This window comes from Bemisia tabaci, chromosome 7 (assembly GCF_918797505.1).
Source record: "Bemisia tabaci chromosome 7, PGI_BMITA_v3".
Taxonomy (NCBI): domain Eukaryota; kingdom Metazoa; phylum Arthropoda; class Insecta; order Hemiptera; family Aleyrodidae; genus Bemisia; species Bemisia tabaci.
This window is the reverse complement of record NC_092799.1, coordinates 9,178,148-9,201,545: the sequence shown is the minus strand read 5'-3', so window position 1 is coordinate 9,201,545 and position 23,398 is coordinate 9,178,148. Positions and strand designations below refer to the sequence as shown.

General features: G+C 38.0%; 2 protein-coding genes across 2 annotated transcripts in view; one reads left to right on the top strand and one right to left on the bottom strand.

Moving 5' to 3' along the window:
- PolA1 (DNA polymerase alpha catalytic subunit) overlaps positions 1-11,408 on the bottom strand; it is a 36,665-nt gene extending 25,257 nt beyond the window's left edge. Inside the window, exons 1-10 of the mRNA XM_019048870.2 lie at positions 11,164-11,408; positions 10,201-10,404; positions 8,291-8,490; positions 6,816-7,189; positions 5,427-5,607; positions 4,909-5,073; positions 3,485-3,853; positions 2,648-2,852; positions 1,519-1,793; positions 570-689 (exon numbers count right to left, since the gene is read on the bottom strand). Coding sequence (XP_018904415.2) covers positions 570-689; positions 1,519-1,793; positions 2,648-2,852; positions 3,485-3,853; positions 4,909-5,073; positions 5,427-5,607; positions 6,816-7,189; positions 8,291-8,490; positions 10,201-10,404; positions 11,164-11,176 — 2,106 coding nt within the window. The 5' untranslated portion in view covers positions 11,177-11,408. The remainder of the gene's footprint in view (positions 1-569; positions 690-1,518; positions 1,794-2,647; positions 2,853-3,484; positions 3,854-4,908; positions 5,074-5,426; positions 5,608-6,815; positions 7,190-8,290; positions 8,491-10,200; positions 10,405-11,163) is intronic.
- Positions 1-14,610, top strand: part of mRpS14 (mitochondrial ribosomal protein S14) — a 121,057-nt gene extending 106,447 nt beyond the window's left edge. The window contains exons 2-4 of the mRNA XM_019048988.2: positions 11,768-11,913; positions 13,168-13,332; positions 14,279-14,610. Coding sequence (XP_018904533.2) covers positions 11,848-11,913; positions 13,168-13,332; positions 14,279-14,461 — 414 coding nt within the window. The 5' untranslated portion in view covers positions 11,768-11,847 and the 3' untranslated portion in view covers positions 14,462-14,610. The remainder of the gene's footprint in view (positions 1-11,767; positions 11,914-13,167; positions 13,333-14,278) is intronic.
- Positions 14,611-23,398: the final 8,788 nt, after the last annotated feature.

Sequence of the window (23,398 nt, the reverse complement as noted above, 5' to 3'; positions counted from 1 at the left end):
GAATACTGTTAGGTTAAAACGCCTGCAAAAACCGTTTCAGTGTGCGATTATATTAACGCAGACTTTGGCTTTTCTTATGAGCGGGCATTTCAAATTTTTCGTAATCAGTGCAAAATTAAAATGTTTATCCGTATCTTGGTTGGGTAATTGGAATAATTTATATTGAGTGAATCATGTTCTGCAAGAAATTTTGAAGAGGGTAAATATATCAGAATGTTTCAATACGCTGTCTAGCGGTCCGTTTTACAGATTACAAAGCAAATATAGGCGTGTAATTCGTAATATAGACTGGACCCTGTTGGCTGAATACATTTTTCCATCAATGTTGGTGTGTATTAGTGTGCCGCAGCAAGTAAAGACTGTTTTGCAATTCTGGCAAGATTTTTCACAATTCAAACTACTTTTACAGAAAATGATTGGATCAATTTCTCTTTCTAAAAGTTCCCACATGTCTTTGCCGCTTCTAATCTTTGCCTTAGGTCGATGCAGGCAATTCTCAGGTGTTCCTTGCTTTAGGTCTAGGTAAGTTTGTGTGGTCAATTTTAATGAAAAGACATGAAAATCGTTACCTGTTCACAGAGGGGACCCAAATCAAAACTACGAGCTTTCTGTATCAATTCTTTTGCTGTTATTTTCAAATCACAGACTAGCCGACCACACATGGGGTACCTGTCAGACTGGTTGCGACCCTGAATTAAAAGAAATGAAACAGACTTCTAATTATTGTGAAACAAAGGTTAAGTTCTCAAAGTTAAAGGTAAAAATTAATCCAAAAGCCACACAGTAAAACTCTTTTATAAACTGGAATTTAACACTTTTTTCCTTTTTTTTTTGTTTGCTGGTATTTATATATATATATATGAAAAAAAGAAGGATTAGATTATCGATGCTGATCAAAGTTTGAATTTTTAGAGAGAAATTAAATTTAACAAAAAAACTAGTAAAAATCAAGTACTGAATGCTGTTTTAATTTTCAAGCCAACTAACTCTAAAGTAAATTTATCTAATTTTTTTTTTTTGACTACACAGGTATGCAAAAAATTATTTTTGAAAAAAAGCAGAGGGTATGGCGGTTGATTCTTAGGTAATTTTCAGCGCTGATTCAGAGAATTTCCACCGTTTTTTCCCTTTATCCACCAATTTTCCAGAAAATCATAATTTTTCTCAAAAAAGGCATTTTTAAGGAAAAGTCAATTTGAAGGGAAATTGGTACGCAAGAGACAAATCAACTTTTCAAAGTTATTCTTGAAGTTTTTCGGGTGTTTTCTTTACTTATTCAAATATATTTTAAAAAAAATTTCAAGGAGATATTTTGGTGGTTTGCTGTTAAAAATAAAACATGATCACAGATTTTTAAATTTTGAGGTAAAGATACGCATTTTTCCATTGTACAATGGCTCAACTGACCCATAGTCATGAAGTGTTATTGTTAAAGCAGTCAACTCCATGACACTCTGCATCTGCAGTCCCGATAAAACTGTAGACCATCAACACATACAAGTTTCATACTGTACTAACCTTTCCTGCTTGAGGTGGATTGGTTCTTTTCAGACGCCCCAATCGCGACCAATGAGGTGTTTTGTTGTAAATGATGCGGTGGAGGAGGATATCCAAGATGAACCCACTGAGATCGTGACCAACGACTAGATCTGGGTCAATCCTAAAAAAGTTGGCCAGAAAGAAGCCCAACAAAGCCCTTTCATTGTCCATCTTTTCCAATTTTGTAACCTTGCACTGTGAAACAATATCTTTAGAGTCATATGGCCATCCTTTGTCTGAAGGTCTTGTCATCGCTAGAAAAGAACCACTCAAATGGTCAGACACAATGATAAATGCTATTTCTTCATTAACACTTTGATAATTTAATTTTACGGAATAATAAAAGCCAAACACTCAAACTGTTTTGTTTTGTCCCATCACAGCTCATTCTTTACATAATGAAGGTAAAACTAGTTATATAGTTTTCAACTTAGGAATATCCACTGGTATGACTATCGGCACAAAAACTTTCTTTTTCTTAGGTGTGATTTCACTTGTTATGTAGCAGTGTTCAGGGCAGAATTTTTAGAACACAAAAACACTCATCTGTGCAATAGTATCGATCAATAACTTTTGTGTTTTTTGGCATTGAAGTTTCATTCCCTGGGGACATTCACAAATGGACCAAGTTTAACAGAGATACACTACATCGCATAAAGTTTGGATTGAGTAAGATAGGTTTGATGTTTTATTTCTCTGTAGGGTGTTGAGAACGAAGTTTAACGACAATTTTCACATTCAAAATAGTTTTTAATGTTTTGACAGGAGAAAATTTGCACCTGGTTGAATTCAAAACAAAGCCGGATTCATTTTTCCCCAAAATACTAATTAGTGTGTCTTTGTTAAACTCATCCACAGGATTCCACAGGAGTCTAGTGGCCAAAAAATTTCAATTCTCGTCTAGAAATATAAAGAAAATTTCTAAAAAATTTTCACCAAGAGAAGAATTTACCTTTTTTTCTTTTTTTAACAGTAAGTAAAACCATGCATTGTCTTAGAAACGTTTCTTCAAAAAACCAATCCCATCTTGGAGCAATATATGGATAAGTAGTGAGCAATATTAAGTTATTAAGCTACATACTTAAATTGATTGATTTTAAATTATTACCGCAGAAGTGTTGTTGGAAAGGTGGCGAGGGAGCTGGCTTATCTGTTGGGAAGGAGTTGTGGACCAAACAGCTAATCATGACTATTTCGTTACTTCGAGTCTTCTGGTTCAAACAAGTTCGCAGATTGAGAGTGGCCACAACCAGGGGTGGGGCTGGTCCTTGATTTGCACAAACATTCACGTCCTCTAATTTTGAGCATCCAGCCTACAAAATCAATTGAAAGCGAAATGGTATTCAACATGGACCCTGAGAGTTATAGTAGACTGATAAAAAGATTTCTCAAAGAATTTCACATTGAGTATCACATGGAAATCTAAGTTACTAAATTCGAAAAAAAGTTAAGTTGAAAGTGAAATAAAAAGAGGGAGAATTTTCTGAAAGTTTTGCAAGGTTGGTGATATGGATTTTAGTGTTCTGTGTGAGCAAATTGAGATGTATCAACATTTTCATTAAATAGGATGGATGAAGTCATTTTTTAACAATAAATAGAGATTGTGGACCAAACACTGCACTAACTTTTGACTGACAAAAAAATTGTTGGTCGAGTTTTACTTTGAGTGAGTTCACTTATTCTGAGCTGTTGATCACCCATCAAGACTATTTTTTAAAGTTCACTAAAAAAATGTTTAAATATCTTTACTTCTCCATGGAAAATTCACACAATTTCCATACTTCTAAACGGACCTCCATACTATACCCATACTACCATACTCCCACTCCCCATACCAATAATCCATACTATACCAACGCTTTTTCGTGCGGTAGGCATCCTGCTAGGCAAATTGCAAATTTGCTGCCCAATGAGAATCCAAGGCACAAATAGGATAATTTCCTACCTCAACTTTGCACCAGCTGATGGAATTGGAAATTGGTTCTGCATTCTGAATGTCCAGCCAGCAAGGCCCTTTGATTTTTCGCTCAAGCAAGAGCAACTCGAGGTAGCTCGTGTTGGTTCCAAACACATGACTGAACGTTTCTCCGCTCAGGTCTGCTGGCAATGCTCTATCTGTTGCTTTATACCGGACTTCAAGATATTCGGAGCTGAGCGGCACACCTGGAATGTCAAATGCATAATTCTTGGTGACTTTCCGCGACTTGAACTGGTTAATGTGGTACTTATTTGAGACTGAATTGTTGAATTCGTTGTAAACATCCATCATAGATACTTCTTCATCTGTTGACGTATTTGTAGAACGATTGTACTTCTGCAACAGCGAAAGAAGAGGAAAATCATTAAAAAAAACCAGACAGGGATGCCATAATTATCTTTGTCACTTAATCAGGGCATAAGGAAGCTCTTCTTTCCTAACTTTCTGAAAGATTCTGAGATCAATTTCAAAATAATTCAAAACTCAGCAATTAAAAAAAAGACTGAGAATTGGAGAAAAATTTTCAAAAGTTTGAAGTATTCCTCAAAGCTTCAAAGAATGCCGTAAGCCTGAGGGTATCTCATCAGATGCTAACTGAAGGAAATTCCACTTACTTCTGGTACTCATATAATAGACATAATTATAGCTACAACATTTGATGCATTACCAATGTGTGACATTAATTTTCACGAGACAGCAAGCAAAGAGAAAACAAGAGCCCACATTGAGAAGGGAAAAAGCGAGACTGCCTGATCCTGGCCTGGCTTCCCGTGTTTGCTTTTTAGCCAATCAGACCCCAGCGACCATTTTCAAATTCCTTATGCAAAATAACATGGGAAATCGACACAATGTGTTTTTTTCGGAAGAAATGTGTTCACGACCAACTTCTCAGGGATCCGGTGTTTCAATTTCTATTGTTTTTGACAGTCCCACTGATTCAAATGGAAGAAAATTGAAATTTCAAAAATCAAGATCTTAGGTATTAATTGGAAAAGTGGCATGTATTCTACATCAACTGAAATGCCAGATCCCCAAGAAATCAGTCGTGATCACATTTTTTCCGAAATATTGGCTGAATTCGAAAAAACGCATGCTTCAGGAATTCGAAAGTGGTCGCGGAGAGTCTGATAAGCTGGAAAGCAAGCGTCAGAAACCAGGCCAGGATCAGGCAGTCATGCTTTTTCCCTGTTCAATGCGGGCTTTCAATTCCTCTTTGGCAGCGAGTAAACGATATCAAAGAGGCCAATTTATCTCGGATGGAATCATCGAATAAATCAGACAAGAAAACCTCTAAATCCATCTGTCAGAAAAAAACTTGGGTGAATTAACTAAAATTTTGGCTATGCCTCATCAAAGCAAAGTGCAAATCCTTCAAATGAATGCTCACTAACCTTCTCCCTTGGTAGTAGGTAGATCCTGCGTTCGATGTTTCTCACGACAACGCAGCAACTGATGTGAGTGTTGCTGCTGGGGACAGCTACCTTACCAAAGAGGTAAACCACGCCTGGCTGCCTGTAGTAGTCCTCGTAAGCATCCCAATAGAAAAAACGAAACACCTTAGGGGATTTAAAGAGAATTAGAAAGGTCATGTTTCATTATTTATGATAGGTTGAAAGAAAATGCTTGAAACTTGCAATACATTTTTGCTACTTTTTGGACTTGGCTGTAATTTGCTACACAAATTGATAAATATACTGGCCTTGTCTCCGAAGGCCATCTTTATGAGATTTGTCCCAGGGAAAAGTTTTACTTGCAAGGTTGGAAATTTCTTAGGGTAATCTATTTAAACTTTAACAAGTTTTTACCCAACATTGAAAGAATTTGGCAACAAACGACCATTATAAGAAATAAAAAAACTTACAGACATGATAAATTCAGAATTCAACCTGCAAGACTGCTGCAGCCTTACCTGTTTACCAGACTCATCGGTGGTCAACGGAAGATTTTTCGAGTCGACATTCACTTGAACGAAAGACTGATCATTTTGCGTTTGTAGAATGTTGGACATGGCGGAGTTGCTAGTTTTTTTCACAACAGGTTCTGGAGAGAGCGCAGGTTTGGTGTCAATATCTTTGAATTTTTCTTCTCCTCTGATGGATTAAAATACAGAGAACAGAAGCAGTATGAGTGAAATGAAAACATGTCAAAATAGGGAATAACTTTCGACAAGCTTGAACAAGGAATTTACACTACAAAGGACAGTTGTAGTCAACGATTGGTAATGTACTGCAAATGCGAATTTATTATCATAATGAGGAGCCACTCATTATTGTATGTCATGCAGCTCTTTAAAAAAGTCTCATCAAGAGCAATGTTGGAAAATTAAACCTGAGAATAAAAAGATATGGTAGACTTATGAAGCGTTAAAATCTTGCATATAAAATTAGTGGAAAATCATCTGACTACAATTAAAAATTCTAATTCTATTGAAAAGAGAAATTTTCAAATGATATTTTACATATTCATTGACAACACATCACAGCTGCATCTCTTGATGCATGCCTAAATTTATGAGGAGGCAGCCTCAGTAAGCATATTTCAAAGGAAATGAACAGAGGGAAAGAAGCCTTTGAATTTGGTTTCCTTTGAATAACAGCTACGTTAATAAGATTTGACATAAAATAGGCTAAACTTTCAAACACTTTTTGAGATTTTTTTGAGGAACGCCCCTTGGACTCGTTTTTGTAAGGAATTTCCCCCAGCGTAACTATTAGAAGTACAGCAAAATTTAAGTTGTTTTGGGGTAGCAAAAAAACAAATTCAGACATGTTTCCACGATTTGCATTCATAATTTGACAAGCAGTCAAGGTGCCATTCAAATTTTACGTTTGATACGGTTGGGCTTCCTGAAACCTTGGTCAATCCTCATTAAATCAAATTTCAAACAGCTTTACTGCAGTTACATATTTTGGTAAGAATACTAGTTAACTTCCTTTGGAGTCTGTTAAACAAATGCCGACATTTGTATAAATTGCAAACAAGATACACATCGATGGTCGAAGTGCAAAACCACATTTCTCCGTTTGCGATGTTGCAGACTTCCTGTCATACTTTATTTTTTCTTTGGACGCTAGTTGACCTAATTTTTTGAAAATGTCCTTGATTTTCCTTCTTTGTTAGCAGAATATTCCGTATAAATCCAAGCTATAGGTTGAGTTGTCTCTCTTCATTATAATAAAATACAAGTAGAAATTTTAAGACATTGCAACGGAGATATGTGGTTGCGCACTTTAGCCATCAACATGTTTGCAGGCTATACTGAGTGCCTGATGGCTAATGGAATAAAACTAAAACTTACACACTAATTTGCGGCGTGTTTACGGAAACTTCCTCAATTTTTCCATCATCAAAATTGGAGGAGTCCATGAAAGAATTCTCAATGTCTTCATCTATTAACTCTGAGACATCAAAACTCGATGAGTCTATACATGAGCCATTTGTTTTCGGGGAGTCTATTTTGGTTAAAACAGGGGTCAGAGGCTTGACATTTTTCAATGTAGCAAGTTTATCAAATTTGGGCGTCTTGACCGTGTTGGAATTCGAAGAAACAGGCTCATAGAGACTGTAAGTGCCCGAGCTGGGTTTCGAGGCAGCAGGTTTCGGTGCCTCGAGATCTTGAGATGCCACTTCTTGTATGAGATTTTCGAAAAATTCATCGTCTTCACATACTGCCTGAAATGGAAAAACGCAGATTCAGAGTGAGCTCTCAGTGCAAAGCATTTTGATTCCATGGGTTTATCAGAAAGGAAACAAGTTGTTCAAGGCAAAGGGTCTGTTTTTGTAGGTTTTTCTGTTTATTTCTTGTAGAGAAAAGTTACTTTCAAAATTTTAATTTTGATGTGCTTCAGGAGTTTCGTTTGTTTACTCCTGCCTAAGAAAGTAAATTTGTCTAAAAATAATTCTTTTTCTTCCGAATTTTTAATAATTTGGTCCCCCTCTCCTAAATGCGAATAGAACCAAACCAATTCAGAGAAAGGAACCAACCACACAGATGACTCCTGCTCAAATTCTCTAGTGGTATATTCTATTGAGAGAGAGAGAGAGGAACGAATTGCACAGTGACACTTATGAAGTTTTTCCGAGCAACTGACGAGCACATGCCTTCAAAGACTCCCCAAAGAAAGTGGTTTGTTCCTGTAAAACAAGATCCAGTTATTAAAGACTCATTTTCATCATATAATTATGCCTGATGGTAAAAGGGCGATTCATAAAGAAGTTCGACTGCACTGGGTACACAAGTAACGATTGAGGACCTGATTGAAGGAAAGATTAAGCTGTCAGAAAAAAACTAAAATTTTTGCTGAGGTGAGGTACGGCCCAAGCAATGCGGCCGTGCTAAGGAAGAACGTTGTATGAACATCCGAGAGTTGCAAAATCGCCCGAGATAAAACATGCATTTTTGAGAAAGAAAATGCATATTTATCTTGGAAATTTTTAGACATTTTAGACAAAATTGCGAACAAAATTGTCTGAAGAAATTACAGAAAAACATTCACAATTTTTCAAGTAAAGTAGGTTTTTGTTGAAGGGAATGTGGCAACATCTGAAGGTTCATACGGCGTTATTCCTTGGCATGGCAGAATGATCCTGTTCCTTTTACACCATGTCACAAAAAATTTCCAAACAACTCTCCAGATGAATCCCTACTCAATCAGCGTTCTAACTTACCGCTGAATTGAAGTCACAGCTAAAAAGGGATGTTTTCCTGAAAAAAAAAAGGAGACCTGGAGCATAGTACAAATTCAATCGAGCCAAAAAGAGAGTTAATTCTACCTCTTTTTTCTTTTTTGATGGCATATTCGCCAAAAGCTTCTTAATGTCGCCTTTGGGACCGGGCATTGATTCAGCAGCAACTGTATCTCTGTCGCGCTTCTTGGATGATCGTGGTTTCTGCTTCTTGCTGGTTTGGATTGATTCCTCATCAAGGTCATCATCGAAAATTTCACGTCCATCCTCCACGTACCCAGCACCATCTGAATCATTAGCGAGGAGATCATTTAGGTACATGTAGAACATTCAGCAGTTAAAAATTTGCGACATAAATTTCATAGACTGTTTCTTGAAGAGCTTACAATCTCTGATGAGGATGAGAAACATTGTTAATGTTACTAAAACTGACATTTTTTTGGATTGAAACGGGATTAATGAAGTTGAAACTCTATTTTGCAATTTGGCCACATGTTAGTTAGTTCAATGTACCTCAGAAAAGCAATTCGTTTTTGCTATTGAAATGTTGTGCAATTCCTAAATGTTTCTGCGGCTCTTCAGTGCAGAAGCACTAGGAGACCTTTAACATTCAACAGTCGTGCAAACTGTCCTTAAAAAGAGGGTTCGTAAATGAGAAGAAGATTAGTTGCAGATGTATACAAGGTATCATTAATAAAGACTTCGAAGGATTCAGCCTTTTCGTCGATTCCACTTTTTTCTATTTCTCTGAAGGGGTTGCCAGATTGTGCGATAAATGTGGATATTTTACATAGGTTTGAACTGGGAAGAGAACCGAAAAAGCAACTTATCTGGTAACAGTAGAATCTGGGAGGGATGAGAGGCTGCCTTCCCTTATGATTTAGCCGGAAATGTCATTAAAACAAATCAGTTCTGTTTGAAGCATCAAATGTATAAAAGGGAAAGCTATTTTAAAATGATAATTTAAAATGGACACAGGTGCTACAAAAAGGAAAAAATAGAGGACAAAGGAAATGAAATGAGGATATGATTACTTATGAAGTCAGAGAGAATAAAACAAAAACATCAGAGAAATTTATATCGACGATGTAAGTCGGCAATCACATAACTCGTTTGCAGTGTCCCAAAATCTCCGCCTCTATGTTATTTTTTTAAAGGAGAACAAATTGACATCATTCTTTGAAGTTTTTGTTGAACTTTCTTCGCATAGAGAAGAAAAATCATGGGAGTTTTAAAGAATTGCCGTTGAGTAGTTTTCCATTTAAAAAATAAAGTAAGACAGGAAGTCTGCAATGTCGAACGAGTTACGTGATTGCCAACTTACACCGTCATTATGCAATGTAAGTATAAGAAAAAAACAAAAGTGGAATCATTGCAATTCGGAACTTGAACTATACTATCGTTGAGCAGTTTTTAGACCCCTACGCCACCGATAATCTTCTTAAGAATTAAAGATGAGCTTTTACTACTTCAGCAAGTCAAATCACGGAAGGACATCCACGGATTGTCACTTTCCTCCACCCGATGGGACTGACATCCCAGTCAAATGCATTTTTAGAGAAATGATCGATCCCCATCATTGCTTCATCTCCACACATCTATTCATGTGCAAATGATGGCATGCTTCGGCAACAAGGTTCTGTGACAAAATCATTTTTTTTCTCGTGAGTCTCCAAAATGTATACATCATAGTGATTAAATGTCCAACGACTCAGAAAAATGGCTCGCATAGCGAGTGACCAGGGGTTCAAGGGGCACAGCCCCTCAGCTAGCCATGTCCAGAATGGCTAGTAATCACTAGAAGTAAAAATTTCCGTATTCCCATGCAAATTTTTTCACTCTTGGTCCACGATGTTCTGTTTGGCCATTTTGTTAGTTTTGTTAAGAGATATGATTAAATACTATTACAGCTAATAAATTCTTTGGGTAATAAGACATGATTAGAACTAATAATGCTGATGAAAATGCTGAATGGTACTTTAAAAAAAAATACTTGCCATCATCCACAATCCAGTCATCTTCTTGCCTTTCGATGACTTTTTTGGAATACTCTTTTTCACTGACTTCCTCATACACTGACTCTAGAGGTTCAAGCTCATATTTGGACTTGGAAGCTCCACTTTTGATGGCCTTCAGTCGTTCCAAGGCACTTAACCTTGTGTGGTTTTCTTTCCTCTGTCGTTTTACCCTCCCACCGGAATCTGTGACAAAAATAAAAATGTGACAAGAAATAATATGAGGAAAGGTGTGATTCCAGCCCTCTAGACCACAAAAGAAGATTCTGAGAATTGAAGAAAGGAATGACTCATTCTATAAAAATGTTTGAATTTGTTTACATGTCACACTTATGTAGATAAAAATGTGAGTTCTCATCCCTAAGTCATAAACAAAGTTTAAAACAGGTGCCACTTCCTTTAGTAGGGGTTTCTTTTTATCCGGACCGCAGTGGACCGCATCACATTTATTATCTTGTTCCAGTGGTACACTCTTCCACGGAAGGTTGAGGTTGGTTCAGGCTGTTTGAACCAGCCCGAACCGCTACCATTGCATTCTTTAAATAAAAAGAAAGCCCTAGTGTTCTTCCATTTCTTAATTTTCTGCTCTGGTCCTTGAGTGTAGGCAAAGATATCCTTAGAGGGATATCTACATCTGAATAGGATCTTCCATGGCCATCAATATTTTCGCTGGACAGCTCAGTTGTAACCAATTAGTCAAAAATCTAAGACTTCCATTGACTGTTAGGAGAAGTCAATTTCCTCCCGATTCTTTTGCACGCAAGAGTCTTTCTCGTTTCGAGATTAGGGAAAATCCTGCCTAACAACTCCTTGCAATCTGAAGTCTCCTTTAAATTAGCATTATAAACGCACATTGTAACCTTCTATGTTGACATAATAGCATCGAGCCTGATGAAATTTAAGTATCCGCTTATAATGTAAAAGACTGATAACAATGACACCTACCTGTGTCGCACATTTTGAAAGTTACTTAGAGGCGATAGCTAGAGACAAAATAAGGAGATGATCAAAACATTGAAGAGAAATTGCGAGAAGCGATACTTTCTCGCGACAACTGTCGTGTCAAACAATTAAAAGACTAAATTATGGCACGTTAGAAAGAGCATCACATATAATCCACAATCCACATTGATAAAATAGAAATACGATGATCATGATCAAATAACAAGTAAGTTAGGTTAGGGATTAGGTGCGAAACAAAAGTTTTGCGCGCTCTAAGTACCATGCAGACCAACTCACGAGAACAAATAACCCCATTCATTATTTTACTACGTTTTTTAATCGAATTTACTCAGGTTATGTAATCATAAAATCTAAGGTCCAAAATAAAAAAAAAACGCAAGAATTTACGATTATTTGCATCTATCTGAATACGGTACGATTATTATGACTGTAATAATGATTGAAAAAAACAAGGTGTCGGTAGTTTTAGTTGGCACTCGTGGTACTCAACGATGCTGAAAATGCAGCCGACAACATAAATAAAACAATTAGGTTATTAGGTCCTGTTCATTAGTTGATTTTGTCCTCCTGCCGAAAACAGTCCCACCAAGACTTTAGAATCTTCCCATTAATTCAATGGAATCTTAAGTCAGATATCAAATTAAGTCTTATTAAGACCTTTGCGTAATGAATTACTTAACCAGTCTCTTGAAATCCAGGATTTTCTCACCAACACATACACTTACAGAGGTGGTAAGTTTTGTCGTATCAATAATTTTTCATCCGCTACTTCAAACTTTTTCAGAACATACATACATAAGAGTCGCTCTTACAGCGCTCTCTAGCGCTCTGCGATGCCTAACCGCCCCAGTGCTCGGTCCTCCCTAAATCAGCCAGGGAGTTTGCTTTCCCTCATTTCATTTAAAACCCCCTGTCGCCACCCTTTCACTGGGCGTCCTCTTCGTCGTTTTCCAGGAGGAACCCAATCAGGCATCTTTTTTGGCAGCCTCTCTTCCGTAATCCTGTTAACATGACATACAAAACAATCGACAGGCAAATCTATAAAACGTACCAGTGCTTAAATTTATTTCCTGGATACTATTTTCCAGTAATGAATTTAACGTCATTTTCTTTTTAAGTCCTGAAGGTTATTAGGAATTCTGTTTTGAACTCCTTGCTGAGGCTGATTAAAACCAATGGGACTTACAATTAAGGTCTTGTTGATTTTGAGTTGACTGCCTAGAGCAAACCTTCGTTCCACTTACCTTGAATCTGCTTTCTGTTTTCCACTTTACACGCATCTGTTGTTGTTGATTGAAGTTTGGCGCAATCTGGCTTTTAGGCCAAGTGGATACTGATGGTGCGTTCTAGTAGCGTTGAAACGATTGAAGGTAGCCTACTAACAGCAAAGGTTCATTCAGCTTTGCGAGGTGGGGCTTTGTGCAAGGGTGCAGAAAGTTCTTCGCCCTCACATTTTTGGAGGCAGCCTTCGTATTGCTGTCCACACAAGACTTGCGTACCTCAATGTTTCCTTCACATGAAAGTGCACGCTTTACTATTTCTTTCGCTCATAAGAGCGTTCTTAACTAGTTTCTTCGCACAAGAGGGGACGCTATACAATTTTCTATGAGCAAAGCTATGTGCTTAGCTGGTTTAAGCCCTCTGCCTTCACATTTTCCCCCGTTTTTCAGTTGCCTTCATATTTGCCTTGCAGTCGGCCGATTGAGCACTATCTGCATCCCTTGCTTTGCAGACACAATCATAAAATTGTATATTTTTGCACTTCCATGAGTCTATGCCCCAAGTTAGGTTAGATACTAGCATTCTTGTTAGGTAGTGCTGAAAAATTAGCACTACCTAATTTAAACCCATGTCAAATTTAGCCCTATTTTGTCCCATAACCCAGCATCCTTCCACACTAGTCACCTTTTCCTCAAAGATGATTCACCTAATTTTCCACAAATGTACTGCGAAGTGTTGTTTCTCTAAAGTTTTTCTATTTCCCAGGTTGTTGCCCCCTTAATTCAAAACCAGCACGTCAGGAGTAAGTGGGTTGACTCCCGTATGAGAAAGGATGCCCGAAGACGAGATATAATGGAGAAATATGGACCTGAAAAACTTCACCTAACCGTCTTGTTAAGAGCACAAAAAATTCTTCCTCCAGAACTGAATGTAAGTTGGTTTGATTCTGGCAAAATAGACAATACATAAAAAATGATGATAAAAACACTCCAACTCTTCTTAATGGGTAGCTTGCCCAATGTATAGTTGAAGGAGAACCCTCAAAAAAATCTAAGAATTGAAAAAGACCTTCTTTTAAAGTTCTTAAAACAGCAGAAATCGATAACCTAAATGAATTTCAGCAAAAGCCAGTCAGCACTGTGGCTAGGGTGTCGCATTTAACTGGCCGGCACTGAATTTTCTGGTCTGATCCACATTACACAATGTGAGCCTAAAAGAGAGTAGAAGTAATACTTGACAAAATTGGCAATTTGCATTTGGAGTACAAGAAATGCTTCACTGAAAGGTTAACACATATGAGCAATTTATCGCTCCTCAGGCATAAGGGTGTATCTTGATATCTGCACGTGCCCCAAGTAGCATGGATTTATATGTATTACAGGGCTTACATGGAAATTAAGATACGCCCTTATGTCAGAGGGGCAACAAATTGTGAAACTAATCTCAGGTCATGAGACAATTTTCTGCAGTAATCACCGTTTTTCTGCTCCCTAATTTGGAGAAAAGAATACTATATAATAAAAAATTAAAAAATGGGTTAAACAAGGTTGAAGTATGAAAATATCAAAAAACAGGGAGTTTCAAGTTGTTGCACAGCCTGAAAGTTATCCTCTTGATAGTTTGATCCTTGAAAAACGTTTGAAGTTTTTCACCTTTCCTCCTCAACAAGGAAAAGGTTTCAGGTTCAAGTTAATTTTATCCAAGAAGACCCTCAATGTCAAAAAATGATCGGTTATGAAAATTGATAGGAAAGTGAAGTAAAATGGTGTCACTCTTTGTCGTATTTGTTCAAGTTTCATCCTGAAATTTGTTTTACAATTCCAGTTTAACATTTATCAGTTAAGTAGTAGATTCTCTTCTTGCCTGATTTTTCCAGGAAATAGTTAGAGGAGAAATGAATAGCCTACCGAAAAATGCCCATTCCAGCAGGATTTGCCACAGGTGTCAATTGACCTCAAAAGGACGCAACGTTGTCATCAGATGGCGACTTGGCCGCATGATGTTTAGGCGGTTAGCTGATGGGAATAGACTGTCAGGTGTTCAACGTGCTCGATGGTGATTTTTTAATGTACAATTTTTCTCATAATTCTTGAGAATTTTTATTTGCTCTGTTTTTTTTCCTAGGTTTCTATTCTTGGTTATATTTTGTCATTGTTTTTTTCATTAATGAATGTTTTATTTGAATAAAACCTATGTAGTGTACAGCAATTCTATACAGCAGAAATTATTTGTCATTTATTCTCTCCATCATCATTTTTTATGAATGAAATACACTTTTTGTTGCTACTCTATGGGATGTACAGCTTTCAAAAGTTTGCATTTGATCAGTAATAGCATTTTAAAAGAATCTGATTTTTCAACTCAACTCTGCAAAAATCGCCCTAGCAAAAAATTCGTTTCCATCGACCAAGGTCCCTTTTCCAGTTAACAGTCATATTTTAATGGCTGAATTTGAAAAATGCGTTTTTTAGTTTGTGATGATAAGTCACCAATCATGTTTTATTTTTTTAATGAAAACCAACCAACAGTTTCATCATCATTATTCTATGTAAATCATAGAAACTTAAATTGATTCACTTCATGTTGACTTCATTTTGATTAGAAACCCTTGTAGAGAATAAGATGTAACCAGAGGTTTTATAAAAGTTAAAATTGAGATAAGTCTTTTTCGAATCTAGCCATTGATACAGAGTGGAAATTCAAAACCTGGCGATTGTCATCAGGTTATTGTTTAAATATGCATGTTGCTCCTCAGTGTAAAAGATCCTAAATGCCTCCTTTTACTTTAATTTCCATGAGGCAATTTTCTCTAAATTCGGTCTATTAGAAACCGATGCCCAGTGAGGCTTCCACCTGAAAATTTCAGTTTCGCATGGTTCAATAAATGCTTAGGGCAACTGAGATGGACTTTTGGCGGAGGTCGGCTGGGATATCGAGAAGAGAGCGTATCCGCAATGAAAAGGTGCGCGAGTTAATGAGTGTGGAGAAGGACATCGTGCACGATATCAGGTCCAAGCAGTTGGTCTGCTATGGACATGTGCGAAGGATGGCAGACGATCGGTTGCCCAAGCAGGATTTCGATTGGGTTCCTCCAAGGAGGTTCCTCCCGGAAGGCGGTGGCGTGGACGTCCTGTGAAAGGTTGGCGACAAAGGGTGGAGGAGGAGATCAGAAGGTGCCAATTGCTTGATGATCTCTGGCGGATTGAGTCAGTGAATAGTGTGTGATTCTCTCGGCATAGGCACTCGAGAGCTCGCCGTAAATCTGCCGCATAGGCAACAAACCTACCAGAGAGCACGAATAGTTGTATCCAAAGAGTATCCATCTATCGTCCTTTCACAAGCTTTAATTGAGTCAGTGAATAGTGTGTGATTCTCTCGGCACAGGCGCTCGAGAGCTCGCCTTCAATCTGCCGCATAGGCAACAAACCTACCAGAGAGCACGAATAGTTGTATCCAAAGAGTATCCATTTATCTTCCTTTCATAAGCTTTAATTAAGTCCGTGAACAGTGTGGGATTCTCTCGGTGTAGGTTTACTGTCCACTTGAGATTCGCCTTCAATTTCGCCGGATAGACAACAGCAGCCTACAGGAGAGCACATTTTTAAAGAACGCATACCTATTTATCGTGCACGATGAGTCTTGATTGAACACAGCCTCAAGTTCTTCATTTATACGAAATATCGAGGGTCAATACCTAAATACATGAGTGCAAATCTTAGTTTACACTGTTGAGACTCACTGTCTGCAGGTCCTGTATTTTTCAAAGGAAGGGATACTTAGCAATATTTCCCAGAAACTTCCCTGTTTTTGTTTTTGTTTTCTTTTGTTTTCTTTTTTTTCTTTTTTTTTCTTTTTTTTCTTTTTTTTCTTTTTTTTCTTTTTTTCTTTTTTTTTTCTTTTTTTTTCTTTTTTTTTCTTTTTTTTCTTTTTTTTTTCTTTTTTTTCTTTTTTTTTCTTTTTTTTCTTTTTTTTTTCTTTTTTTTTCTTTTTTTTCCTTTTTTTTGGCGCGTGAAGAAAATTCTGTGAAAATTTTAAGCAATAATGTTGTTTCGCCTTCCTTTGATAAAATAAAACAGAAGCGGAGATTTTGAAACATCATTTACAATGCACGCGCTTTTGCAAAGTATTCACATCGATAAGCGGTTTTTCATAGCTTCATCGACGACCTGCGTCTGATATGGGTAAGTTCTCGCCATCGGGCTGATTATAGAATTCGATTGTCAAAGGAGACTAAGGGACATGGAGTGATTCTATTGGTTGAAACGGGCGGTTGTATTAGACCCAAGGGAAAATGATGAACTATAAAAAAAAATAAAAAAAAAAAAATAACTGCAGGCAGGATTCCTCGTGGGTTGCTGTTAGTTAGTCTGTTACTTACCTCATTTGAGGGGCTTGGAGAACAAAGTGCATAAGTGCAGTTTTTGCTATTCCGAGAAATACGTGCAGGGCCGGATTTAGGGGGTGGCAACATGGGCCGCGGCTCATGGCGGCAAATCTTGCAATTTTTTCAAATGTAGGTATAAAACAATCGGATTCCGAAAAAAAACTTACAAACGAGAGAAGGCGACAAAATCTCTCATTACCTAGGAGTATAGTAATTTCTAATTTTGTCATTTTTTGGTGATATAAGAGACAGCACCTTTAATTAGTCGAGCTAAGAGAGAAACCAAACAGGCAATTTGGCCTAGAACGGCGCGACTTAGAAAGAAATGATAACGAGGACTTGAGATGAAAAGGAGAAGCCCTCGGCGCGGCGATCAGCATGTAACACATATTAGCGCCTACAAGACTGCACGAATACTTCACGCATTGCATCAAACACAGTGCGGTCATGGTCATTGCGGTCAGCGTGAAACGGATAGCCCCTACGAGAATGCATGAATACTTCACGCATTGCGTCAAACACAGTGCGATCAGCGTGAAACGCATAGACAAGACTGAAGGAATACTTCACGCGGTCAGCGTGGCGCGGCGGTGGAAGTTAACCATCTATGGCACCTTTACGAATTCGTAACAACATATTTTCGGGGTTTGTAAAAATTGAATCTTTATTCCCCTGTGCCATGATTTTGCAAAATTTCATTAGTTTCTTCTTGTTTTGAAGAATTGATTCCCTTAACTTTAAAATTTAGAAAAAGAATTTGGTACTCTATTTTTTAAATGCAAAATAGATTAGTGTCCCCTAGAATCTGCGATCCAAAATTAATTAATGCCACAGAGGGTTAAAATTATTAAACCTCATTCATGATTGTTCTTTCATGATTTTTTCGTTCATTTCTTATAAATAGAAGGCCCTGCCCACACAGAGAGAGGTTTACGGAACTTAACTTTCGCGTTAAGTCCCGTGAACTTTTGCTGGTAGTGTTGACAGGGCTTTATTTGCAAAAAAATGTGTCCAACACGAGTAAACTCGTTTTATGCACCCCTCCTCCTTCGGCACATTCACTTTATGGTTTTATTGATGTTTCAAAACGAATGAGAAGGGGACGGCAGAATACAGGCGGCCCATGGGCGGCAAGTAGGTGAATCCGGCCCTGAATACCTATGTGTTTGAAGTTTCGAAATTACATGGATCCTTACGGCGAAAAAGAAAGTTCAAACTGACTTTTTGATGCTTAAAAATTGAAATTTTTGAGCGAATTTTTCACAGAATATGCATGAAGATTAGTTTTACTTTGGATCATTCATATCTCTATATTTTCAAAAACTGCACTTATGCGCCTTGTCCTCCAAGCCTCTCATTTGTCTACTGCAACCATGCGCTTCCGCCAATAGCATCACTCAACGTTAATAATCAGCTTGCAGATGGAGCTTCACTCGAACTACACTGTGCGACCAAGGTAGATTTACACAGGTATGGAAAAGTTGAAAATTTCCCATGAGCCTCAGTACGTGTCACATGACCTCGTGACGTAGGTTAAGGGGCCCGTTTTTTAATTAAATTACAATCAAATTAACATTCAAACGTTTGTGCGTTTAAACGCTAAAATTAATATCGCATAACCAAAATTGTGCAAAAAATCCCACAAAATTTTGACAAACGATAAACCGAACATAATAAATCAGAATAATCAAAACATACAAAATGGCTGACGTTAAGGGGCCGCTGGAGAGCCAATCAGAGGCCAGTTGTTTAGTTCTGTCCATACCTGTGTAAATCTACCTTGCTGTGCGACAAGGGACATCGGATAACGTTTGCAAAGGGGAATTACATTTTACGTTTCATTTGAGAAACAACGTATACACCTTCAGTTGTCCTATGCATATAAGTGCTTTTAAAGATGATACAGACATTTTATTTTTTAATTGCGAACTGAGGTCCAATGTCTGGCTCAGTTTCGTAACAACGCAAGTGTCATCAGTTTCCATGTGCTTCATGGGTGTTCTCATGAGGACTCGCGGCTAGTACTACCGTGCTAAGTGAGAACGATGAATGAACATTCGATAGTTGCCAAATTTCTTCCGATATAATATTGATTTTTGAGGAGAATTATAGATATATCCTATCAAAATTTTCAGATAATCTAGTTCTATTGCGAATAAAATTTTCTGGAAAAATGGATAAAAGTATTCTTGGGTTTCCCTGAAAATTCGTATTTTGTTGAGGGAAATGTGGCAACGCTTGAGGGTTCATACGGCGTTCTTCCTTAGCACGGCAGAGCAATTCCTTATAGATCGTTTTCGATACATCAAATAGGTGAGATTGTATCGATATCAATTGGCTCAACATTTGAATATAGCCTCAATAGTTTTTCTGATAGATTTTTTATTCTTATTAGTACTAAATGGCATCGCAAGGCGAATTCGTTAGGAATTTTCCCATTTTCAGCTTTTCCGACTGAAATCCTGAAAATTTTGTATGAGGTTATGTTCTGTCGTTTTGAACCGAACGATACGTCGAACCACCATCGAAAAGATCGATTGCAAAATGTGGTTCATTTTAGCGGGTTACGGCGGTAACGCTCGGCGCACGACATGGCAAAGCTCGGCATGACTCAGAAAAATGACGTCATCCGGGTGCTCTGTCAAGGTCTGCCGGTCCGCGGCATCGCGGCCGGCCATTGGTCGAGGAACGGTGCTTTTGATACTTGCTCTTGCTAATTACGGGACGCGACGCCGGACGGGGACAGGTTCGCCAACGACGCGACGCTACGCAAAAAAAGCCGGCCACTCGCGGGGCAGGAATCCGAGTTAGTCATCCCGAGATGACGTAATCACGGTCACCGGGTCGTCTTCGGCGGGCCTTTACAACGCATCCATGACGGTCAAGCAGAGTTGCTATTAGAAATTTCATCGAATGAAATTTCTTTTTTCCTCATGAAATTTCTTTAATTTCATGGAATTTCTTAAATTTCAGGAAATTCTTGAATTTTTTCTTGAAATTTCCTCATGAGATTTCTTGAAATTTCCTCCCATAATCTTTCACGAAATTTCTTAACTCTGCGGTCATGTTTCGAAACCTTCTCCCTCTTTTTCTTATTCCTCTTTTGCTCTTTCTTCCCGCAGAAACACCAAAATTGTATGTCAAAATGTTAATTGTTCACAAATTATTTACAAAATGAACTTCTAACTTCAATTGCCAAAGCAAGAAACCGCGTATCTCGCCAGTGTTCGAAACTCACCTTGGAGTTTCAGGAGCCATGTGGCGCATCAAGATCGATTTTTAGGGGCCATTGAAGATTTTTTAGGGGCCAAATTCAGTTTTTGCCTATGTATCACGGCGAATTTAGTGACAAGTTGGACGCAAGATGCTTTAATTACAGAACTAGTAGCTGTTACTGAGGGAAATTTCGAAAAACCACCAAACAGAAAAACTAGGATTTTTATTTTTTTTTTTGGGGGGGGGGGGCAATTTTTAGGGGCCACGATGGCGCAGATCTTTCACATTGGGCGCCATGACCGATTTCTTAGGCGCATTTGGCGCGTTGGCGCCTGTGAGTTTCGAACACTGATCTCCGCTGATAACGCACAGGTGATGGAGTCTTTCAGAGAGGTCGGACATGACATTTTTGACTAAAACTGCAAATTTTGATGTTTTATTTATTCGTCACATTTGCAATTTTAAGGGGTGCCTTTGAAAGAAAATATCACGGGGACACCAATGGAACTACTTTTAAAATCTCAAAGTTTTGCATACACGGAGTTGTAAGCTTTTAAAGTTTCCAAATTTTGCGCGACCTCGCCTATCGACTCGATCCACTGTGCGAAATTGCGGACTTCCTGTCATAATTTATTTTTTCCATGGAAAACTAAGTAGTCGACGTAATTTCTTGAAAACTTAATTGATTTTTTTCTTCTAAGGGGTGGAATATTTTCGATTTTCAAACTATCAAGTTGGCTCGTCACTCTTCGAAAAAATACAATAGGAGCGGAGATTCTTAAACCTCGCAACGGAGATACGTGGTTTCGCACTTTGGTCATCGATTGTCAAAGCGCAAGGTAGCATTTTTATGGAAAACATTGAATACAAAAAGTTCCTTGACTTGGATATTTTGATAGTTTTTAATGAGTATCTTGGAGACTTACGAATTTTCTTAGCTTTTTTTTTTTTTTTTTTTTTTTTTTTAAATTAGCCAATACTACATCGGAAGTCCTACACGTGGACATTCGCAAATCAGCGGCTCGATTGTTGAATCAGTGGCGTGGCGTGCTTTGCGATTTATCGATCGATCTGTCATTTGAACCCATGTTAAAGAATCGATAACAGTATGTTCGCAACGAACACCTTAATAATCGATTCTGTACTATAGCTTCAAATGGGGAGATATCGATCATTCAGGCTTCGCCACTGTGTTGAATCGATATCGAATCAATAATCGACCCGCAGCGTCAATAGAAATTTTTTACAAAGAGGCCACAAGATGGCTGAAAAAATCCGAGAAAATTTCAATCCATTCTGTTCAAGGTCTAATTCCTTCTGAGAAAGTAATTCAGGACCCCGGAGGTGTGCGATCCTAGGTTTAACAATAGTTCCAGCACTTTACGGTTATTTTTCACTGTATGCCCACTCTCCAGAAGTTTTGGGCAGAGGCGGATCCAGCAATTTGGCAACACCGTATTTCCTCCGTTTAAACCTATGCTAAACAATCGATTCTTATCGGAGCACCTGGCCCTTCCAAAGATCGATATTTTTCCATAGGTTTAAATGGGGAAAAGACAGTGTTGCCAATTTGAATGGTTTTGGGTGCAGGAACCTGTTACCTAACTACGAGTCTTCTTCGTTCGGCGCTCGAAAAACGTTTATATAACTGTGGGCCACAAACTAATAAGCACGCCCTCGTTTTCAAAGATCAAAAGGTCGCTTTGTGTTGGCACTTTTATGGTCCATCTCCGTGAGAAAACACTTGAAATTGATGATACAATTTTTAGATAATAAAATATTGACGTGCGCGAAAACGCGGCGTGCAGCAGACGAGCCTCTCCACATTGAAATTAGGAAATCAAGAGACTTCATTTGCGACGGTTCGCTTACCTAAAAAGCAGTCACAAACCATTCTGTCCCCAGCTTTTTCTACATCCATTGGAAGGCGATCGTTTCCAGTGGATTGTAAAATTGCACGTATATATAGTTCTTTGTGCACCGGAGATCGAACATATTCTCTAAAATCTCGCGTAAAAGATAGATCAGCTTCATATTTCATTACTCAGAAAGTGAATTAACTTTGTCGAATGGAATAATGGAAACACGAGGAACATTTTGAAAACCAACCCTTAAGTGACGTCACGAAGAAATGGTGCTGTCACTTTGTCAGTATCAAGCAATCGTCAAACTCTTTCTCACTAAATTAGAGGGATAACTATTCTAACGCAGTTGTCATGAAATTCCATATTCATGATTGAAGGCGCTTTCGCATGTGCGGTCAGAAATCGATACCCGAAGAGATCGAAAATATTTTCTGAAATCTTGCGTGTAAAATTGGTGGGTCTTTATTTTACTGCTTAAAAAATGAATCTAAAGGATTGAATCACGTCCACTTGGAAAATATTGAAAAATAACCCCTGAACGACGTACCGAAGAGTAAACGGTGGTGTCAGGAATCAGTATCAAACGCCCTCCAAGAGCTCCTTCAGTGAACTAGATCGTTAACTATTCTGACGCGGTCGTCTTGAAGTTGCATATTCATGGCATTGAAGGTGATTTTTGAGTGTGCCAACAGAAATAGGAACTCATTACGATCTGAAATACTCTTTTAAATCTCACAAGAAAATTGAATTGTCTTTTATTTTATTATTAAGAAAATGAATTAATAGAGTGATTGTCACAACGGAAGTATAGAGAACCAACCCTTAAGTGGCCTACCGACGAGGGAACGGTGCTGTTGGTACCAAACGCCTCTCAAGAGTCCCTTCAGTAAATTAGAGCGATAACTATTCTAACGCGGTTGTCATAAAATTGCATACTCATCGCATTGAAGGAGATTTTTTTGCGTCGGCAGAAATAAATCAAAACTCCAGAGGATCGAGGAAATTCCCTAAAATCTCAAGTAAAAACTAGCGTTTACTTTATTCCATTGTTGCGAAATTAACGAATAGAATAAAATGCCGGTCACAACGATAATTTACTTTGAAAAGCAGGTAACTACCGCTCCTGAAGAGTCCCTTCAGAAAATTAGAGCGATAACTATTCCAACGCGATCGTCATCAAATTGCATACTCATAGTATGGAAGGCGATTTTTGCGTGTGCGGAAAGGAATCAAAACTTAAAAGTATCAAGATATTCCCTTAAAAATTCCGGCCTAAGTCTCATGTGAAAATTGGTTTTTTTTTTTTTTTTTTTTTTTTTCATTCATTGTTGCAAAAATGAATAAATAGAATGAAATGACCACGATAATTGCAACAATAATTTTGAAAAGTAGCCCTTGAGTAAATCACTGGAGAGAAAACGGCCTAGTAAGTATCTGCCGCTCCCTATATTACCTTCAGTAAATTACCGTACGACCGTTCTGACGCGATCGTCTTGAAATTGCATATTCGAGGCATCGAAGGCAATTTTCA